The 17,602-nt window shown below is 36.8% G+C and overlaps 1 protein-coding gene across 31 annotated transcripts in view; it reads left to right on the top strand.

The window, feature by feature from the left end:
- MAP2 (microtubule associated protein 2) overlaps window positions 1-15,681 on the top strand; it is a 261,553-nt gene extending 245,872 nt beyond the window's left edge. For 18 of the 31 annotated variants that reach the window (XM_054585712.1, XM_054585735.1, XM_054585739.1 and 15 more), the window contains 4 exons: window positions 5,265-5,357; window positions 7,497-7,578; window positions 11,376-11,488; window positions 11,709-15,681. In XM_054585712.1, the coding sequence (XP_054441687.1) occupies window positions 5,265-5,357; window positions 7,497-7,578; window positions 11,376-11,488; window positions 11,709-11,924 (504 nt within the window). In that variant the 3' untranslated portion in view covers window positions 11,925-15,681. The remainder of the gene's footprint in view (window positions 1-5,264; window positions 5,358-7,496; window positions 7,579-11,375; window positions 11,489-11,708) is intronic. The other 13 variants (XM_054585741.1, XM_054585740.1, XM_054585736.1 and 10 more) reach the window with 1 other exon arrangement.
- The last annotated feature ends 1,921 nt before the right edge of the window (window positions 15,682-17,602 follow it).

Raw genomic sequence — 17,602 nt, 5'->3', positions numbered from 1 at the left:
CTTTCTTTCCAAGCCATTTATTTTCATCTCCTTAGGGCTACGAATAAGTGCTAAGTAAGAGGAATAATAAAATACCCCATGAGCTTTAAAATACTGTCAGTCAACCCAGCACGAAGAGAAAGCATTTTCTGAAATAAATATATTGACGAAGGTTTTTTTTTGTATCACAGTCAACATAATCTCAAAATGAAAGCCCATTGAAATCATGGACCCTGTCTTCATGCAATAGAACTTTTATACTGTAATTCACATGTCTTTTGTAGAGTAATGAAAAGTTTTGGAGCTAGGCTTTGTAAACACTGATTATTCAAAACTATGAAAAAATTACCGCATACTGGGTTCACAAAATTGAAAACTGTAGAGTTCTTTTCTGCCTGCTGTTCATTTACAAGTCAAGCTACCACATGGAGACAGCCTTGAATCTCAGGTGGTTTACAAACAACTGAGTAAACTCTATCTAAAGTTACTTTCTTTAACAACTTCATTCACTATTCCTTAAAATTTCTTAAATATTTAAACTAGAGAAAAAATGTAATGTCAAGAAATTATAGCAAATGAACTTATCTGTTAATTTTCTTGAATCACAATAACTATGTTCATAACTTTCCTTCCAATGCCCATTGAGAGGCCATTTAAAATATTTAACAATGGGTCTAATGACTAAACTCAATGTCTATGTCACCAAAAACTTCTTTCCAAATTTTTCATCATCTACCCCAAAGTTTTATATTGTGGTTCTACTTTCTGTGTCTTGTAAAATAGCCTGCAGAGAAAAATTTGCTCCCTCAGCTGACCCTTTTTTAGAGTGCTGGGGAGTTGTATGTTTTGACATAAACTATTTTTTTCTATTTAATTGTATACTCAACTATATTTATTGTTTATATTTGATATACTTAGTTTTTAAAAAGTTGTTCGTCAGTGTATGCAGGGTTAATTAAGATTCAGAATGTACCATAAAGTTTGTGTATTTTTATGTATTTTAAGCAGAGCACCGGGCTGTTAACAGATGAGTCTTTGAACAATGTTATCTGTTCCAGGGCACTTGCAGTCTCCAGGAATCTCTGATATAGTCATATTTTTGTTCTAACATATGTTGCCTCAGGACTCTATAGAAGCTAGATCATTATTAAAATAGAATGCTGAGGAATGGGAAATACTTTAGAGAGAGACAAAAACAAGTGTTACTATAATGCAAGGACAAAGGAATTCTTCATTGTAAGCACTCCTGAGAGATGATGCAAACCCAAAGGAAAAGCTTAATCCCCTGTAAAGATGAAGGGAAGTTAGGTGAGTGTCATTGTCCACTGCCCGTAAAAAAATAAAGCATTCTAAAACAACGTTGGGTGGAAGAAGACAGAAATGATATTGCAATTGAGGGCCATAGCTAGAGGATGCCTGAAGAACCTACTGCTATATGTGAGAGAGCTGAGGACAGAATCCAAAATTTTTGACCCCCAGTTATACCCCATATCTCATTATCTTGAGACAACATGTGGATCTTTGGTTAAAAAATAAGCAGCATCAGAGTGTTAACTTAAAAAAACAAACAAGATCCCATTGCTGAAGAAATTCAAGGTGACTTTGATATTAATGTTTCTGGTTTATGCATATAAATCGTTTTGCTAAAAACAGTTGAGGTTAGGATTGTAGTTTCTTTCATTTTACATGTTTTGTATTTCTAAACTTTAGTAAGTGATTAATTCTTGCTAACAGTAATATCTTGCCTTCCTGCCCTTTCTTAGAATAATCCCACTTGGGGGAAAAAAATTACCTCCTCTAAAGGAGCAGTTAAACCTGTACACAGAGAGAGTACAGCGGCCAATTATTTCTGTTGAATCATCATGATAAAAATCCAATGAGAGTCTCCCCAGGACTTTCCAGAGAGTAATTGTACTGTTCTTCCGTAGCATGGTGGTGGAGTAGATAGAATTAGTAAAAAATAAAATAAAATAATTCTGATTAATTATTCAATTACATTCACCTATTTTTTATAATTCTTAATGCTTAAATGACTCTTTATGTGAATGGAAAACAACTATGTATGCAAGTAAGTCACCAATATTTGCCCATGATACTGAAATCCCACTGTGGTGGGACTGATTGGACTGAGCCTCAGAGGGTGATCCACTACAGACTTAACTAGCAAGAGATAACCACGTAAAGAAGGCACGTAAAGTATGAACTGTAACACAACCTGGCCCAAAAATATAAAGTATTAAGAGAGGGCTCAAAAAATCAGTATTGCTGAGAATACTAGCTGCCTGGCTAAGAAATTTTGATGCATTTAATAGGAAATAGGAAGTTGGGGAGAATTTTGAATAAGGCAGAACTTTAAGAAGATAAACCAGTTGATAGATATAACTTCCAGTGTGAATTATGCAGAAGAAAAGATTGTGACTCTTTGAAATCATCTTATTTTGCATTAATAGTGCAAGTAAAACTTTTGATAAAAGAAATGGACAAAGATTAAACTGTGCTATAGAGTTAATTTGGGGTAAGGATTATTCAAATATTTCTCTTCTATACCATGAATATAAAAAATTAGTTAATTTGCCAAATATAAGTTTGTTATATTTTTAGACAGTCTCTAAGATCTTAAAATAATTTTCTTTTAACATAGGTTTTTAGGAAAACAAATGTTTAATGAAAAATTTTTCAAAGAAAGTAATTTTATTTAGATCCATCCGTACAACAGAAAGAGTTAAAACTCAGCTCTCTGATTTAAAAAGCAAAACTAATTTAGAATAAAACTTTATCCTTCAGAGCAGCCATCTTTTTTATTTTTATTTTTTCTGTTCTAGAGAATGGTGTGAGAACTGCTGGTATTTGTGGACTTAACTCTCTAAGTGTTAACTGTTGTAAATGATCCAAGAGATCTTTGGGATGAAGTACTTTGTAATTTTTCAAAGCCATAAATGTGAGTCACACAGATGATGTGGGTGCTCAGGTGCAAGTGGTCAAGCTAGAGGGTAAACCATACTGAGCATCAAGCATCTGCTGCCAAAAGGGGTTTTGTTTTGTCTATTCAATCATCAGGCAAGATGGTGAATGTCATACTTGGCCTCACTTTAGAGTCTAATGTTTAGACAAAAGCAATATACTAAGAAGCCATTGCAAATATGAAAATACACCAAGAATATGCCATTAATGCATGTCAAAGGTCTGCTTCACCTTATAGATTGAACAGACACGGGTTGAGAAAGTCCACCACTGAAGAAGGTCAGGTGTTTGTTTCACTAGAAAAATCTATGACTCTCTTGAAAATCTGGGAAAAATGAACAAAGGTTTACCGTTAAGCTTTAGGATCTTCAGATTTAAATTACCTCTAAATAATGCTAGCAATGTGTATACCTCTTCAGGTTTGAATAATTTGTTTTGGAGAGTATAAAAGTTGTCAAAAAGTTGATGAAATGTTAGAGTCAGATTCATGCAACTGAATTTGGAATTTCCATTTTTGCAACAAATGAATCCAATTTAACATTTGGCTTTGATCGCTTTAACTCATTACAAAGTAATCAAAGCCAAATGTTGGCTTTGGTTGGTACTCTAATGATCTCTAATTTAAAATTTGTAAATGAAATAAGAGATCCTGTATATCCCTGAAGAGGAGGAAAAAATGGCTTAGATGAATTCTATTTCATTGCCAAAATAATTGGTTCTTCATGGATAAAAATTATAAGTATTATTATTAGAACTAATAAATCAAGACTATTTTCCTTTTAAAATTAATTTATGTGGTTTGAAATATAATATCCCTTATTGACTTAAAGGTAATTACATCACAGTTTATATGAAATTCTTAGAATGAAACTACACTTATTATTAGATATAGACTGTGTGATATGCTCTCCTCCTTTTATAAAACTGGAATTGTTCTTACACCCTAAAGTGGGGTCCAATCATCATGTCTTCTGAATTCAGATTTTGACAAGAGGCCCTTCCCTTGGGCTGTCAATGAGAGTTGTTGATGACATTCCCTATAAGGGACAGCAATCTTGTCAATGTTAGTTAGGCAAGCACTGCAATTCAAGCTTTGTCTAGTTAAATATAGTCTGGATTCATGTCCTCCTGAATTTGTATACCTTTCTAAAAGACCAAGAGATGTGATACTATTTGGGGGCACAGCTGAATATCTAGGATAATTTTATTTAGGTTTTTTTTAAATAAGAGGATAAACTGTCCCCCAAAGCATTGAAAAGATGATTTCTCTTTAGTTATTGGGAGAGGAGAGGTAAATAGTCATTTTACACAAAGTAAAACCAACCAACCAAACAACAACAAAAGTAAACCTTTCTTCCCATGCTAACTTTGCTTGTCTGTCCTCCAAGACATGCAGAATTTGAAAGACGCATGAAAGAAGTCAAGAGTTATTACTTTGCACATTACATTACACAAGAGTAATATTTTTCCAGATCTGGATTTGCTATTGTCTTCCAGATGAATACTGGACTTTCTGAAAATAGAAATAAAACACCTCACCTCAAATCTGTCAGACCCAGCTGAGGCCTGGACTACATGAGCTAGTACAAGTCAACTAACTAATGTTCTTTGGGGTTCTCCCTTCTAAAAATGGAAAGAACGCTTCCATACCCACCATCTAAGGGTAATGGCTATGATGAGCAGTTGTCAGAGAGAGGCCTTCCAAAAGGCCACTGAGCCAGACCTGCGGGGGAACCTATGGCCTGTCAGCAGAGGAGGCCCAGAGCCTCCTCTTAGGAAACCAGGGGCTTCTTTCCCTGCATGAAGGAGGACTCTCAACTGTAGCATTCAGTAGACCATGCTATGTTCAAGTCAAGTGTATGAGATGATTTATATTGGTAATGGCTGACACTGTCAGGGGTAAGCTGGGGCGGATACGGCGCTGGTGGACCCTTCAGGATCCTGACCTGAACTACACTGAACTATACCATTGGTCGTTCCGTAGAGGGAACCTGAGTCCCAGTGTTGCCCACAGTATTGGAAGCCACCTCCTTACAGATGACCCAAGGTTTATTTTTCTATTCTTCTAATTGCTTCCAGATTATACCTGCCTACAACTGGGGTATCTAAGGCTCTTGAGCATTTGGCCCTTGGGTGTGCAGGACCAGAGAGCCTTGTTTTTACATGACAGATCTGCTCTTCAATTCCAGTGTTCGATTTTTCTCTTAGATGAATATGTAGGTGGAAGGGAGTTTGGAGCCTCTTTGGCACTATCCCTTCCGGTTCCCTGTACCCAGCATGTTGAAACAAAAATGCACAGTGAAGTTACCTCCAATTCCTTTTAGGTTAGGATTTTAAACAAGAAGATCGATTTTAGCAAGGTTCAGTCCAGATGTGGTTCCAAGGATAACATCAAACATTCTGCCGGGGGCGGAAATGTAAGTAGAAGCTTCTGGTAGAAAGCTGTCCTGGTTGTGTGGAGCCATCTGCACAGTCAGCACCCTGTCTCCTTTCCTGCCTCCTTCCTAACACACTCCCCCTTCTGTTGCTGCGCCACATGCCCCTCGATCTGGGAGCTTGTCAGCCTTGCATTTTTCATGATGGGTTTCCCATCCTTCCTTTAAGATCAGCCGCGAATGTCTTGCTTCCATTTGAATAACAAAACCTTAACGGGGTGCACCACGGTTTTCAGGGGGATGGAAAACCCACATCACTTGCCAATTGTCTTTGCTGGCCTTTGGCCCCAAAGCATTTCTTCATGCTGTCTCTATTCCCCTGCAAAAGTCAGCTGGACACACTTTTCCAGCTCCATTTAAGTCTCTCTTGAGGCAGAGACTGATAGAGTTGAAAATACCCAGTGTGTAATGTCAATCTTTTGTGCTGCTTTATTCATGAGAGTTAGAAACCACTTGAAATAATAAAAACTGTTAGAGCATGGTTCATCTGTAATTCAAAGTGAAAGGGTTCAAGTTCCCAGTATACATGGCTTGATCGTATTTTTCCTATCTCTTAAATTGAGTGGAAATAATACCCTATGAGAGGAAGGGAAAGATGAATCCATGTCCCTCAAATGTAGCTGAGGCAGAGTTGCAACAGGTAACCTCAAGCCAGATCCTGTCACCTAAACTTTAGGTTCTGGCCATGTGGGACTCCAGTAATTTAGAGTGCCAAAACCAAAATTCTCACCTGTCTAATACTTCTTGGGTCCTTGCTCCTCAACTGGGCAGAGATGAAATCAAACAGTGAAAGGAGAGATGAGCAAGTGACTTCTACCAGGACCTGTCACCGGATGTTCAAAGTAAATCCACAGAGCATGAAAATGTCACTGTCGTGGGAAATGCATAGCAAGGTTTGCTGGGCTTCTTCAAAAGTACTGGGCTAAGGCTCAGCATCAGTGTCTACATGGACATGTTTTCCCTCCTCCCTGTTGCCCTGACTTTAAGTGCTCACCACCTGGTACTCTGACAGGAAGTGTCAGTCCTTAGTAAGTAGCTTGAGGGGATCAGAACATGGACCCAGCTATCTTCCACTGCAGGTGCTGCTGGTCGGAACACCTGAGGGGAAAAGGATAAATTGAGATAACTAACAAATTCAAATAAACAGGGGAGCTTCCAACCTCTAAAACAATAGTCTTAAATTTTCCTCTAGAGAAGAATCACTTACTCAGCCCTGGCTGGTGTGGCTCAGTGGCTTGAGCACTGCCCTGTGAACCAAAAGGTCGCCGGTTCAGTTCTCAGTCAGGGCACAATCCTGGGTTGTGGGCCAGTTTCCTGGTATGAGGCGCATGAAAGGCAACCACACATTGATGTTGCTCTCCCTATCTTTGTCCCTCCCTCCCCCATCTCTAAAAATAAATCAATAAAATCTTTAAAAAAAAAAAAGAATCGCTTATTCAAATATGCAGATTCCCTGGCCCCATTTCCACAGTGTCCAATTCTGTCATTCCTATGTACTTCTGATGCAAATGAACAGTGACCCACACTTGGAGAAGTACTGTTTCAAATATTGGGAGAGGAAATAATTTCAATAAAACACAAAAAGAAAAAAAATCTTGTCAAATAATAATTTGGTGTACAAGAAAAATTCCATTTAACTAAGGCATGAGAGTAATATTTTAGAAAAGCATGTTTACAGCTTTCTTCTTCTTATCTTTAAGCAGTGTTGTCGTTCTTGTATCTATGAACAATGTTGGTCACTTTTATGTACAAATCACTTTTGAAAGAATAATTTATCTCTTCACTTGGCTCTTTGCTTAGGGAAGGGTTTAACATGGTGTGGCTTCATTCTTGCCTTATTAATCCAGGTCTTTCTATCTGCTTGTCGCATGATTGGTTTTCTAATAAAATCTTCTATTCTAGGATTTTCTTTCACTTGGGTCCTTCTTTCCAACCAAACAAGTGGGAGGGCATATGGGAGATTATGTTTTCTTATGTGTGTATGTACTTCAGTTTCGGTTCCTGGATATGTTGTAGTGTGTTGTGAGTTTGGAGATGTTTCTAGATTTAATGTATGTATGAGCTGAGGGGGTTTTGTTCATGTCTATACTATTTTAAACATATTTTATGTGATTCACACAGGTACAGATTGTTACTAAGAAGATAGACCTAAGCCATGTGACATCCAAATGTGGCTCTCTGAAGAACATCCGCCACAGGCCAGGTAAGTAAATGTGTTTTAGTAGTTTAAGAAATATTAAATTGGATTCAATTCTTGTTGTGAAACACCTAATTAGAACGATGTTTCAAAATCCTCATACTTCATGCTTTTATTTAGAGAAACTTAAGTTAGAAATTTGAGCATCTTCATTTGGACGAGTAAACTCAATTACCAAAAATAGGCCATATATTATAGGATGGGTTAAAAATTAAAAGGTATATAAGATGCATTTATCTCTATGTACTCAACATATTTGTTGCAGCTTTTTTGAAATATATAGTCTATAAAATACTTTGGACCACGTATTATTCATACATAATTAAATGGACTGAAAGCACTGTTTCCAAAGATTTTTCATGAGATTTTTTCCCCTACATTGTGTGAAATAAGGATTGTGTTTAAGCAAAGCTAAAGAACTTTTCTCTGCTGAATTTCTCAGATCCTTTATTTGGTCAAGAAGCACTGTGATCCTCAGCGCAATATAATGCTTCCCCAGCTTATTTGACCATGGACTTCTTGTTTTTCTAGAATATGTCATGGGACTAATGCTGTAATGTGAAGTTTAGCTTCTTACTTCCTGAGGATATTTTTCTCTTTCAAGTGTGACTCTAACATATTTTGAGTCATTTTTGAATGTCATGTATTATATATAATTTTGCTGAATTCCATCTCCACACATGTGTAAATAATGGACAACTATCAAATTTGTAATTTTCTTGAGAACATTTTGATAAAATTTACATATAGTATTGTATTATAGGATAAGAAGAAGCAATTGGTTTTAAGCATCTGTGCTTGACATCTTAAACCATTGTGTCAAATGTTACCAGGGGAAAAAAAGTGTAAGAACAGTTGAGTTCAGTAAGATTGCTGATCAGGGGAAGGTTATCAAGAAAAAGTTATTACTTGAAAAACAAATGTAGGTAGGAGAAGTTTTAAAATGGATAAGTTCATTAGAAACAAGTCTAGAAATCAGGCTTCACCTTGCCAAAGGGTGTTCATAAAACAAGTCAAGGAATTAAAAATTACTTATATGGAATCCGTATTACTAGTTTCAGAACTGCTCCCCTGGGATGAGCTTATCTGTCACTCTTGAGGCAGCAGGGACATGGCCCCATACTGCCTGTCTTCACAGTAATTCCCCATCTGTAACTCAAGCCCACAACCCCTTAGTTGACTTTGTACTTACACGTCAACCGTATGTGTTAAGTATTTGGCCACGTTGCCTATATTCTTCCAGAATAGAAAAGAAACTATTGGGTTCTTTAGTTCCATACAGTAGGCATACAATTACTCAAATTCACCCAGGTCTTGATGCACAGAAAAATCTTACATAGAAAAAGAAGTATTCTGTGTAAGATTTACTGGTCATAAAAACTATTGTCATGGACTCTCACCTATTTCTAAATCTAGCTCTTCTGTAATACCTGAATTAGATGACTAACTTCATAAAGAAGTATTAGCACAATGATCCTTGACAACAGCAAGCTTTTCACAAAGTTACTTTGGAGTGTGGAATTTCTATGGAGAAAAAAAAGGAAATAAGTCAACACCTGCAGGCACAGATTGAAAATATCTGACATCTTACTGACTTCACTTCAGGACACATCAAGCTTGATAGAGATGATAGTCTTTCTCAATTACTGCTTCTTATGGGTGCCAGAATTCTTCAGAACCAAAGGCATAGATCCCTTAATTCAGATGGGCTTCTCTAACAGTTGCATAAAAGTTTCTGGTAGAACTGTAACAAAAATAGTCTTAATTTCTGAATATACTTTGGGTCAATATTACATTACTTTTCCTCTCTCTCGAAATACAGTTCAACAAAAATTTTAACAAGATTATATTGATACAGCATATAATCATAAAAGAAAGCTTAAAAAAGCTATTTCTATCAGAGGCTACCAAAAAATAGGAAAGATCCTAAGAAAGTTCATCTCATCCAGTTGAAACCTCAGCATCCTCCAGCCTCTAACCAAGATAAGAATGTTTTATGAATCACACTAATCTCATCACAACCAACAAGTGAGTCTCATGTAGCCAAGCTAAAATAAGTTTTTTGCAATAATACATATTTTGAGACGACAACTACGTTTCTTTTAGAAGCATCAGGTAAATAACATCATGTACATCTGAATCCCTTAGGAGAAGAATAAATGGATATATCTTCAAACTGTAAGCCAGTAACACCATACAACATTAAAGGGTTCTTGGCCAGGTAGCTGGGTGATAATACAAATATCTAAGTATTTCATGAAAATCACACCACAAGGCCTGTGAAGCCTCAAGAGACCTTTCTCTTAGATCTACAGAGATAAATAAGCATCAAGAACCCAAAATTTAAGAATATTTTCCATGTTTCCATAGAGTTCCTTGGCATTTTTTCCCCAAATTAAAATCCCAAGAGAGATGCCAAAATAGTAGGTCACATTGCTTACCATTGGCCTTCCAAAAAAATGCATATGGCCAAAACCAAGTTACTAATGAAAATGAAAGCAAACCTCTTAGGTGGAAATGGGTAAAGGAGTCTAATTCAGCTTTTTTCCAGGTAAAAGACATCAACAGAACCCCTTAGAAGTGCTCAAGAGCTGGCTAAAGGACAACAAATACCTTCCCAGTATAGAAAATGCTTTCTCAAGCATTTGCAAGCTAGAGAAAGGCAGAAAGGCATGCATAGATTGTGAGACCATACTGAGGGGTGGCATGTGGCACTCTCTTCTATCAGCAGATCCTTGATTCTCAGACTAATTAGCAGTTAGGGGAATGTCATGGTCCAAACTCTGTCTCAATATTATCAGATAAAGTCAATATCAAGATAGGTCTTGGGACATCTGTATGAGAATGTGATTCCCTTTTACTCTGTCTACTGATTAAAATGGGATGTTCTTAAAGCTTATTAGTATTAAAAACTTAACTCCTGACTCATATTTTATCTGTCAAGCTGTGTTGAAAATTGACAAATGGATCTATTACCTATATATGTACACCATTTCTAGCCTAATAGTTCTTTCTACAAGTGATCTATTACCAAGAAGAAGAATAAAGAAGAGCTTCTTCTCAATATAATTTGCTCCCCTTGGAATAAGAGTCTAACTCTCCCAAGTTTTAGAAAGGATGCAGTAGCACATTTTTATTGTTATTTTTAGAGTATTTATTATACAGATAGGCAAAATGATTCTAATATCTTAGGTTAGATGGGGTAGAGGAGAAAGGTATTAATATGTAAAGCAATCCATATAATGGTACAAAAAAGCTGTAATTATCTTGGATAATATGGGGACAATGGTATGAATTAGAAATTTTCAGATTTTTTTCCCATCTATGGCCAGGAGTATCGTAGAGTTAATTAATCCCGTGGTTTGCAATGGTCTATCTACTATAGTCATTTTTGGGGAATAGTCACCACAAATACAAGATTTAATTTTAGCAAGGCATTTTTCTTTTTGGCTTCATGTCTAATATTCATCTAAAATATAAAGCTCTCCTGAATTAAAGTACAGTTGACATACAATATTGTATTAGTTTCAGGGATAGAACATAGTGAGATTTCACATTTACATACCTTACAAAGCGATCACCACAAAAAGTCCACTCTCCATTTGTCACCATAGGAAGTTATGATGCTATTATTGATATTATTAATATTCTCTATGTTGTACTTTACACCCTCATGACTTATTTATAAGTTTGTACCTCTTATTCCCCTTAACCTTTTTGCCCATACCCCCACTGCCCACCCTTCTAGCAATGATCAGTTTTTAACTTTAGCAAAGCATTTAAAATCCTTTCTCCTCTCGCAGGTGGTGGGCGTGTGAAAATTGAGAGTGTAAAACTGGATTTTAAAGAAAAGGCCCAAGCTAAAGTTGGTTCACTTGATAATGCTCACCATGTCCCTGGAGGTGGTAATGTCAAGGTAAGAAACAAGGTCATGAGCTGTTCTCATCTTTTTTTTTTTAATTGTTCTGAAATACTCCTCATCGCTGTGGGTCCCAGACTGAAGACCTGAATAATAGCAAGTAAGGATGGCAGAGATAAATACAAGTGACATTCACATTAGCTCTGGGATACAGAGAAACACCTAGGGGTCAGTTAAGGTGCCTGCGTTAACAAGGACTGCTGCTTGTCTTGAACAGATTGACAGCCAAAAGTTGAACTTCAGAGAGCATGCTAAGGCCCGTGTGGACCACGGGGCTGAGATCATCACGCAGTCCCCAGGCAGATCCAGCGTGGCATCCCCCCGACGACTTAGCAACGTCTCCTCTTCTGGAAGCATCAACCTGCTCGAATCCCCTCAGCTTGCCACTTTGGCCGAGGATGTCACTGCTGCACTGGCTAAGCAGGGCTTGTGAATATTTCTCATTTAGCATTGAAGTAATAATATTTAGGCATGAGCTCTTGGCAGGAGTGGGCTCTGAGCAGGTGTTATGTTTATTCTTTACCAACCATAAAATAAATAATGTCCTTCCCAAACTCTATTAATTGTTACAATTTTATAAAAAAAATGAATAGCATATGCAGAAATTGATTTCCATTTACAACAGGAATACACTGGCTTTACATGAGTACAATTGGACAATTATTTTTGCTCTGCTCTGTTTTGCATGGAGTATTATTATTTGGAAAATTGCATTTTTACCTTTCATGTGCCTGAAGGCTATCCACTACATTCTGAAAGGCCTTGTTAAAATCCAAGCTGCTCATTTCACTATTCTGTTGCTGGGTGAAAAGATAAAAGCTGCCCATTGTAACTTATTACAGATTAAAATAAATCAAGGAGTCTGATGGCAGGAAGGGAAGAGCATGTAAGAAATAAGTTTTTTTTAAAGTGTTATTTTGTATAAATGGGAAGAAAGATTCAATTAAGTTATTAACATTTGGGACCTGGATAATTATATCAGAGTATAAGTCAATTCAATAAATTATTTAACTAATTAAAAAATAGTAACGAAGCATTTGCGCTGTGGTTGAGGAAGTGGTGTAAAAGTGCTCCGGCGCTTTCATTAGGATGGACTTGTGTCTGATTAGGATGTCAGTTGATCTGCTAGATTTGTGTCCACACTACCAGTTTCACACCCCCTTTCCATCTGTTTGATACAGTATTATAGATATAAATATATATATATATTTCTCTGTGGCCATTTGTGATACTTCCTCATATACTTGAATATTATACTTCCTTATTCACAGTATCTGTGTCTCCTGCACCCTTTGGTGTTGCAATTTTAGGTATGTGAAAGTAGATGTTAGCAGGGTTCTTTCCCTACTTAAAAAAAATACATTAAAAAAGACAAAAAGTTTTAGCATGAAAGTTGCTTTCTGTAACAACTCAAAGCTGTAACCCTGTTTTAGTGCCAGATATAAGTCTCTCCCATGATGCTAGAAAAATTTATTTTTCTTTGCTTTCACCAACATGGAGTTTGTGGGGGTGGGACCAGTTATACATAAAAGGGTTTACAGATTGTTGTTAAGATTATGGATTTAAATTATTTTGAATCATGGAATAGTTTGGGTTTTATTTCTGTAATCATCCATGAAAGACTTACTAAGATTTCTCTTTCTTTTTTTTTTTTTTCATTTGCTAAAGTTGAAACTAACAGAGTTTGGGACATGTTATCCCATTCTTCCGAACAGTACCTGCTTATTAAATTATCTGATAGAAAATATTGGGCTTCCTTCCCCAAGGTAAAGATCCCTTGATCAGAAAAGAAAAATACAGTATTTTGAGAAGCCAATGTCAAAATCATTTTATATCAGTAGGTAATACTGTTTTGACTTTATATACAGTGAATAAATCCCAAATCAGTTCATTAAATCCCCTCACAAATCATTCATCTTAGACTCTTAAAGAAACAGTGAATTAGTTAATGGCCTGAATAAGGCAATGCATTACCAGGCTAAGTGGACACTTTTTAGTATTTATTCTTTTTCTTGCTCAGGGCTGGTAAGTTGGATTTGAACAGTTACAGGCAAATAATTTGATTCCTTTGAGCCAAATCAATTCCTGAATATAAAGGAAGAAATGATGAGCATGGATGAGGCAAAAAGGGATAGTAGCATCTAAGAAAGAATCCAAATGTTGCAATGACAGAGAGACATGGATGACATTTTGTGACTCGTTGAATATTGAAACCGATGTACCTTCCACAAAAGAAACTCTAGGAGCCAATGCGCACCATTCATTCTCAACTAAGAGGTTTAACATAGGCAAACATGCCTGAAATTATTTATAAAAATTATTTATTGTACACAGCAGTCAAAAAGATACTACTGATTAGGACTGGGGTTGTGTTTATTTTTTGCCTAATAATTGCTGTGAGGCTTGATTTGACCTATTTGGGCATTTTTTTCATCAGCTTCTCTTGAAATGCACCAGAAAAATAGGAGAAGAAAGAATGGTTATGTGCAGACTTATGGTATTTCTTACATATTTGATAGTGTTAGGTAGCATTTGAGGTTCTAGAGAAAGAAGTTAACAACTGGTTAGAACAGTTTTAGCAAGTGAAGTATTGTTTTTCAAAATGGTTTAAGTTTTTTATAATAGTCAAGAATAAGTAAACATGCTCTGTATATTGAAAGTTTGTTTCTTAACTGAAGCCCAGTCTAAAAATCATCGCGTTACCTGGGTCACCTGCTCACTTGCGCTGATTGGCCAGGCTTGAGGCACATGTCCAACTCTATTGCAGGTAATTGACCTACATGAATGAATCATGGAGAAGAAATGTTCCCTTCAAAGTAAAGGGAACAATACATGCCCAAAATAAAGATGATATAAAGCATGATGTTACTAGATTTGGCATTAAAACAAATATTTATTTCAAATCACAGCAAAGTTATAATGAATAAATGCTCTTTCTTTGTATGGAAATGTGATTCTCTATAAAGTTAACAACAACAATAACAAAAACAAAACAGTGATAATTTGTACCAGGAGAAGAGGGAAACACAGAGGATAAATGTCTTCTTATGGGGATAAGTGGTGGAGCCCATCTTGCCTTCACTCTCAAGACTAACAACACAAATTAAGCTTTTTGAACACCACTCCTGTGGGGACATCCATACGCTGATCTAGAAATTAAAGCTTCATAGTTATAATTCTAGATCTATTAATGCCAGTTTCTCTCTGGCTTTAGCCTTTGAGAACCTGTTTATGAATACATAAGTAATCCAGAGCTATGAAGAGTTAAAAGGCCAACTTCTTCAATGAACTCACTCTCTCTGGGTCACCTGCAACCAAGAATTGGATACCTTACAATGATGCAGGAAAGATCCGAGTTTATGATGAGTTTCAAAGGCCATGTTCGCTTAGGAACCAACTCTCTCTGGATTCTCCTGCTGATTACCAGCAGGATGATGGGCTGAAATCCCACCCACAAGCAAGACGCCTGTGTAACACCAGCTACATATGGCTGAAGAAGGCGAAAGAGAGAACTGTTAAATGGAAGGCTGTACTGATGGTAGCTGGCCTTCTCCAGATGCTCACAGAGAAATACAACAGGAAATGGGAATCATCTACCAAATATAACATCATGTCAGTATTATTAAGGAAATAATCTCAATGTGGCTGATTCTGACATAGGTACAATTATAGTTTTTCTCATGTTTTTCATGCTACAAAAAGGTGGTAAATAAAGTATTTATGGTCTTAGTAGCCAAAAACAAAAACAAAACACCTAGATTCATGGCTTGGAAAGGCAAATTCTAGGCATTCCTTCAAAACTAGGTATGCTTAAATCAACATGGATGTTTGTTTTTTTAGGCCTAGGAATTTTAGCCTCCTTGTGTAGGTTGAGGCCAAGTCCCTCTGCAGGAAAAAGGTTATTTTTAAACTTGAAAAAATGTCAATCATTAAAATCTACTTCAACTTTAGCAAAAAGAAAAAAAATCAACAAAAAAGTATACTCTGTATGCTGGGATTCCAAGGTTCCAACACTCCACTACAAATCTGTGGGGGGGTTCTTTCTTCTGATAATTCTAGAGCCTGTTACCATAGAAAGGCATTTCTTCAATGGCTGGTTGTAGTTAGTTCATGTTTTTCAATCCAAATTTGCAAATGTATTTGTTGCTGTATAGTGATTGTTTTGCAAAATAAAATTGCTTGTCATCTGATTGATGGTTTCGGATTGTGTCTTCTTTGGGGAAAAAAATATATATATCCCTTGTTTGCACAGAAATGCTGTGTGTGTGTGTGTGTGTGTGTGTGTGTGTGTGTGTGTGTGTGTGTGTATTGCTCAATCCAACCAAAGAAAAATTGTAAAGAGAAGGCTACAATTACCTACTGAATTCCTGCTGCCTGTCAGGCCCTCTCACTACTGTGTTAGCAGAAGGCTATCTGTTGCAAGTGACAAAACCTCAAATCAAGTTGGCTAAACATGAAGGCAAATTTATTGACTAAGTAACCAGCTAGGTAAGACTATCTGCCTCAGGCATGGATGGATTCAGGCGCTCAAAAGATGTTAAGAATCTTCATTTCCCCAATTCTGGAATAAGCTCTCCAAAGATGTCATCAGGAACCTTTCTTTTTCCAAACCTTAGACCTGCTTCCTCTGTGTTGGTTTCATTCTCAGGCAGGCACCTCTTTCGTGATGGTCACTGAAAGCTCCGGGTTTCACAACCTGCAAAGACAGCCTCTTTCCAAGTAGCACTAGCCAAAAGCCCGGTTTAAAAATCATCAAGTTACTTGGCTCACCTGCTCACTTGTGCTGATTGGCCAGGCTTGGTCACATGCCCAACTCTATCACAGGTAGTTGAACTACAGGAATGAACTGTAGAGAAGAAATGTTCCCTTCAAAGTAAATTCAGTCTGCCACTGCCAGAAGAGAGAGAAATCGAGACTGTGCAGATCCTAAAACAGACATCCTCTACATCCCTACACTGTATTCTCTATCTTTATTCATCCTTTAGCGGGTAAGCAGTTTGCTACTCAGGCTGTGCTCAGGATTCACCTGGGAGCTTGTTAAAAATGCAAATTTTCAGACCACAATCCAGGCCAACTTATAACATCCCCATAGGGGATTCATTTGCACATTAAATTTTGAGAAACACTCAGCTCATCCAATTCTCTCTAATGTACTGAAGGAGAAAGAACTCCATTGCAGCCCACTAAGAGGTAAGAATTATTCCTAAGATTACTTGACTGTAATGCTGCAATAAACATAGGAATACATATCTGGTTAAGAATAAGTGTTTTCAGTTTTTTTTCTGAGTGGATAGCCAGAAGGGGGATTGCTGGGTCATACGGTAGCTCTATTTTTAATTTTTGAGGAAACTTCATAGTGGTTTCCATAGTGACTGCAGCAATTTACATTCCCCCCAGCCGTGTACAAGGGTTCCCCTTCACATCTTCTCCATATTGAAAACAGCCATTCCAATGATGTGTGATGTGGTATCTCATTATATTTTTAATTCGCATTTCAGCTAGTAATGCTGAGCATTTTTTCATGTATCTGTTGGCCATCTGTATATCTTCTGTTCCAGTCCTCTGCCTATTTTAATTGGATTATTTGGTTTTTTGTTGTTGAATTGCATAAGTTCTCGACTTATTTTCGATATTAGCCCTTTATTGGAGATACCATTTACAAATATCTTCTCCTATTCCGTTGGTTGCATTTTTGTTTTGTTGGTAGTTTCTTCTGGTGTGCAGAAGCTTTTTAGGTGTAGTCTCATTCATTTCTTTTTTGTTTTACTGCCCTTGCCTTTGGAGTCAAGTTCACAAAGTCCCCTCTGAGGCCAAGGTTCTTAAATTTAGTGCCTATGTTCTCTTCTATTTATCTTACTACTTCAGGTCTTGTATTTGAGTCTTTAATCCATTTTGAGTGAGTTTTTCTGTGTGGTATCAAAAGTAGTTATGAGAAAAAAAGAGAGAAAGAAAGAAAGACACTACATGAGACATCACCAAATCTGATATCAAAGAGTTCAGTTGCCAAGTAGTAGAAAATTGTGAATGGTGAAAAAAATCCCTTAGTATTGGAGGTTTTTCAGACTTTATACGATTCTATCCTGGCTGAAACCCACTTCTACCAATGTTGTC

Source organism: Pteronotus mesoamericanus, unplaced genomic scaffold (genome assembly GCF_021234165.1).
Source record: "Pteronotus mesoamericanus isolate MK-2021 breed Mesoamerican mustached bat unplaced genomic scaffold, CSHL_Meso_final contig_90, whole genome shotgun sequence".
In the NCBI taxonomy this organism is placed as follows: Eukaryota; Metazoa; Chordata; class Mammalia; order Chiroptera; family Mormoopidae; genus Pteronotus; species Pteronotus mesoamericanus.
Note: the sequence above shows the minus strand (reverse complement) of the source record. Positions and strands in the feature narration are given on the sequence as shown.